This window comes from Tupaia chinensis, unplaced genomic scaffold, assembly GCF_000334495.1.
Source record: "Tupaia chinensis unplaced genomic scaffold, TupChi_1.0 Scaffold000503_1, whole genome shotgun sequence".
NCBI lineage: Eukaryota > Metazoa > Chordata > Mammalia > Scandentia > Tupaiidae > Tupaia > Tupaia belangeri.
Window position 1 is genome coordinate 1 of NW_006160015.1, and position 4,179 is coordinate 4,179.

The 4,179-nt window shown below is 43.8% G+C and overlaps 1 protein-coding gene across 1 annotated transcript in view; it reads right to left on the reverse strand.

The window, feature by feature from the left end:
* Positions 1-1,113: 1,113 nt before the first annotated feature.
* The window catches only part of LOC102482558 (high affinity choline transporter 1-like), a gene marked incomplete at its 3' end in the record, with an annotated part of 22,385 nt that continues 19,319 nt past the window's right edge, over positions 1,114-4,179 (reverse strand). The window contains exon 6 of the mRNA XM_006156611.1: positions 1,114-1,257. Within this exon, the coding sequence (XP_006156673.1) occupies positions 1,114-1,257 (144 nt within the window). The remainder of the gene's footprint in view (positions 1,258-4,179) is intronic.

The following is a 4,179-nucleotide window of genomic DNA, read 5'->3' on the forward strand; positions in this document are numbered from 1 at the left end:
ATAACCATTTCCTCTCAATTTTGATATAAAAAGTAACCTCTTTCTTATGCTAAAATCAAATAAAGTTGTTACTTTCAGACATTACCTTTCTGTTAGTTAAGTGATAGAATCTGGTGGCTTCTCTTGTTTCTCCTTTCATCCCTCATCTGTGAGCTGCCTTTCAGTCTTCCATGCCTCCTCTTACTGGTGACACCTTCACCCCAAGCCCGGCATGTGCTCAGGCTTCCTCTGGCTCCCAAGGGTTCCTCTCTTGGCATTGTTTCTGAGTGACACCTCCCTTCCCAATTTATCTCATGCTCTTACAGCCTAGAGCACCACTAACTCACTCACTCTGTAATTCAAGACTGGATGAGTTGCTTACTTCAGAATGAACTTGCTTTTAATGCCTAAGCCAACACAAATGAAAAGCTTTAGACGGTTTAGCTCTCGGCCTGGGGGAGGTCTTGGGAGTACAGCTTGGTAGTCCCTTCCCTGACTTCCATCACCAAAGAAATGTGGACACATCACACATAACACCATAGGTGTCATCCCCGTAAGGCCTTGTTTGCTGTCCACCTCAACATGATCAGTCACAGCTGGGATGTGGCTCCAGACTTCCAAGCAGGAAGTCGCCCCAGAAATGGCCATGAAGCAGGTTGCAGATTTAAATCTGCATATGTGCAATGGTTTGAAGGCGTCCCTAAAGTTCACGTGTTGGAATCCTACTCCCTGTGCCCTCATGAAGGGATGAATGGATTAATTAGGCTGTCCCTTCATGAGTGAATTAATGCTATAATCAAGTGAGTAAGTGCTTTTGAGAATGAATTAAGTTTCTGCGAGTGAGTCTCTTGAGAGCAGGCTGTTCTAAAAGTGAGTCTGGCTGGCTCTCGTGGTCTTTCTCATGTGCTCTTGCCCTTCTGCCATGTTATAACACAGCACAGAGGTCAGCAGCAGATGTGGCCCCTCCGGCATCGACTTCCTTGGCTCCAGAACTGAGAACTAAATAAGCTTATTTTCTCTATAAATGACCCACTCTGTGGTATTCTGTTATAGCAACAGAAAAGGACTTAGTCAATATAAAAATCTCAGTTTCAGGTACAGTGAAATCACATTCTCAGTGACAGCATTACTTACCAACAACAGAAAACTATCGAGCCAAGTGTAGCCCTCAAATGATTCAATGGTTCCCAGCCAAGGCTCCTGATACTTGGCATGCACAGCAGTGAACCCGATGTCGGCGACGGCAGGATGCGACAGCGCAAAGGGGACGCTGATCCACTGCAACCAAAGAGGGGCGCTGGGGCTTAGGCTGTGGCTTTTCACTGTCTAAGACAGGCAAGACTCGTACACTTGTGAGGGTAAACCCCGTACAGTGAGCTCTCCTCCCCGCCCTCTTCACCCTGTTCCTCTGATCAGGCTGCAGGCCTGGCTGGACCTGGGGAGCCCCCCAAGACCCTTCATTATCTCCTGGAACTGGCTGGTTCTGAGGTAGGCCTCACACCTTCCACAGTAAAGAGCACAAGACTAGAGGCACTAAGTCCAACGCTAAACCCAGCCAGACCCTGCTGATTCTAAGAATTGATAAGCTGATTGGGTATTGAAACCCCTAAGCAATGTATGTCTTTACTTGATTTATGCATGCTTTGTTCTTGGCCTATGAAACCTGAGCCTGTATTTGCTGACAGCACGGCCCACTCTCCACCATTTTCAATGGTTCTTCTCTAGTAAATAAACTCATGTCATTCTCTGCTGGATCTCCAAGTGTGTTCTTTTTTTTTAGAATTATTTTATTTAGCTTTATTTATTCATTCATTTATTTCATTTTTTTTTTTAATTTGACCAGAGAGGGCCAGAGCGAGAGAGAAAGAGAGAGAGGGAAAGTGAGAGAGCAAGCCTCCAGGTCTAGGACTTGAACCGTGGTCAGCCATGTGGGAGTCCAGCTGGCCCTCAAGTGTGTTCTTTAAAGTCAGTAAATATCACGGACAAGCACTCCAAGATGTAGGGATCTCCTGAAACATTTGGCATACTCAGCAGGATTCCAAGGAGCACCCCATTGTAACGTACACAGGAAAAACTGAAAAAGGGGGGACGATGCTGAGAAGAATATTAGGGTGGGCCCCCACCTCAGTCTGGGATGAGATAGCCAGTTGGGGGCCACTGTGTGATTATGGGGATGCCCAAAAACTGCCACCAGACTGTTAAAACTTCTAAGGACAGTTGATAAAAAAAGGAAGCCTTCAAAAAAAATAAAAAAATAAACATAGAAAGAAAAGTCCAGGCTGTTGCAGCCGCAGTCAGCTGAACTGCTCCTTAGTTCTCTGCACTTAGTCACAGGGCAGAGGTCGGCTGCCCGTGCAGAAGCCCAGCACCTGAGAACGGAGCTCCAACTAGAACGGGATTCAAGAGTCACGACACAAGGACTAGAAACCTGCTTAATTGCTGCCTGGCACAGACTACTTAACAGTTTCCACGCCTGGTTTTTTCCCCTTCTTTTACACGGCATGGCTCAATAATCCTAGTTCAGAGCGAGAATATTCTGAAATCACGTTTTCTGGGATTCCACTAATATTGATCTAGAAAAAATAAAATAACACATGCCTACTTGTGTGCCTGATCATGCTGTATTACATAAACTACAGGAACAGTTACCAGAAATGTGAGGGGAGAAAACAGCGCACACGCGCACGCACACACACATACACACAAACTTTTCTTGAATTGGGAAAAGATAGCCACTCATTAAAAGGACAAGGAGAGATGTGATTGAGAATTTGGTGGGTAAAACTGGCCTTTGAGGGTGAGCCCAGTGGTAAGGGATAAAAGAAGGAAGAACTGAAGGACGAGATATTCCGGAGAGAGCAAGGCAGAGAGTAGAAAAGTATATAGTGTGTGTGTGTGTGTGTGTGTGTGTGTGTGCGGACACATGTGTGCCCACGTCTGTAGGGAGATAGGTGTTGCTGGCACTTGAGTGGCTTAAGGGAATGGAAGAGACGAAGCTAGAAAAGTGGGGAGAACCTTGGATTGCAAGCCAGTGGTATCAGTCTCCCTGGATAAAGGGCCGCAGTGCAGCAGAGACAGGGCCTGGAAGACACTAGAACTAAACTAGATTATAAAAAGAGAGTCAATAGCCCCTCAGATTATGAGAAGGAAAAAGAGGTCAGAGAATGAGAAAACTGACAGAGGAATCTCCACTTTATTTACATTGTGGAGTTTCAAGGGTCATGAAATCAACAGAACTCGAAAATGTGAGAAGGGATGATGGCTCAAGGTTTAAGGTGATTAATTAATTATGTGTATAGCAATCAAAGTTTGAAAACACACCATAGTTCGTCTTTTATTCAGTCAATTCAACGGGGCCTTAAGCAATAGAACTTCTCTCCTTAACAATCTAGTTACATTTGGTAGCAGAAAAACACGCAAACACATCTCTCTATAGGAGCTCTACCGTCTTTACACTTGCATGCCTGATTAATGCACCTGGGTATTTTAAGCTCTGGTCTCATGCAAAGCAATAAGAAATCACATATATCATCAAAGCACAGATTCTTCCCCTGGGGTTGTGTTTCTGAGAACATCAAGTGCATCAGTTACGAGAGCTGCCATTGCCAGACTAACCTTGCCTCCGACATTCTGGAGGGAGATTTATTTCTGTGTTCTCTGTTTTGTTTCTGGAAGTTATAAAGATGCTAAGGAAAAATAAGAATTTCGGCACTGTCCACTTGATTTAGACAATTTAAAAATGAAAAGTAAAGAATAAATACACTCAAAATTCAATTTCAGTATGAGTGAATGGACTTTCATGAAATGCAAATAAAATGTCTAGGAGAAAAAGAAATATTATAATCTTTTGCTAACATGAAAAGTCATCGTTATAATATAAATCTAATTGTAGACAGTTCTTTTAAATTTCCCATCAAGATATTATTGGAAATGCTAGAAGGTTAAAAAGAAAGGGGGGTATGAGATTCATTATTTTTCATTTCAAAGTATCTAGTGTAAAAACTAAACCAAGTGAAAAGCTTTTTATTATAAGAAAAATAAACAAAACGGAAAGATTCCTTGGGAAAATGCACCATAGGCTGCAGGTGCTAGCCTGCTCTGTCTGTGCCCACACATGAAGGCACGGCCAGACAGGACCTTTGGCTGAGATGATGCATGCGAACCTGCAGCAGCCCCTTCCGAGCACAGGAGAGACACCTC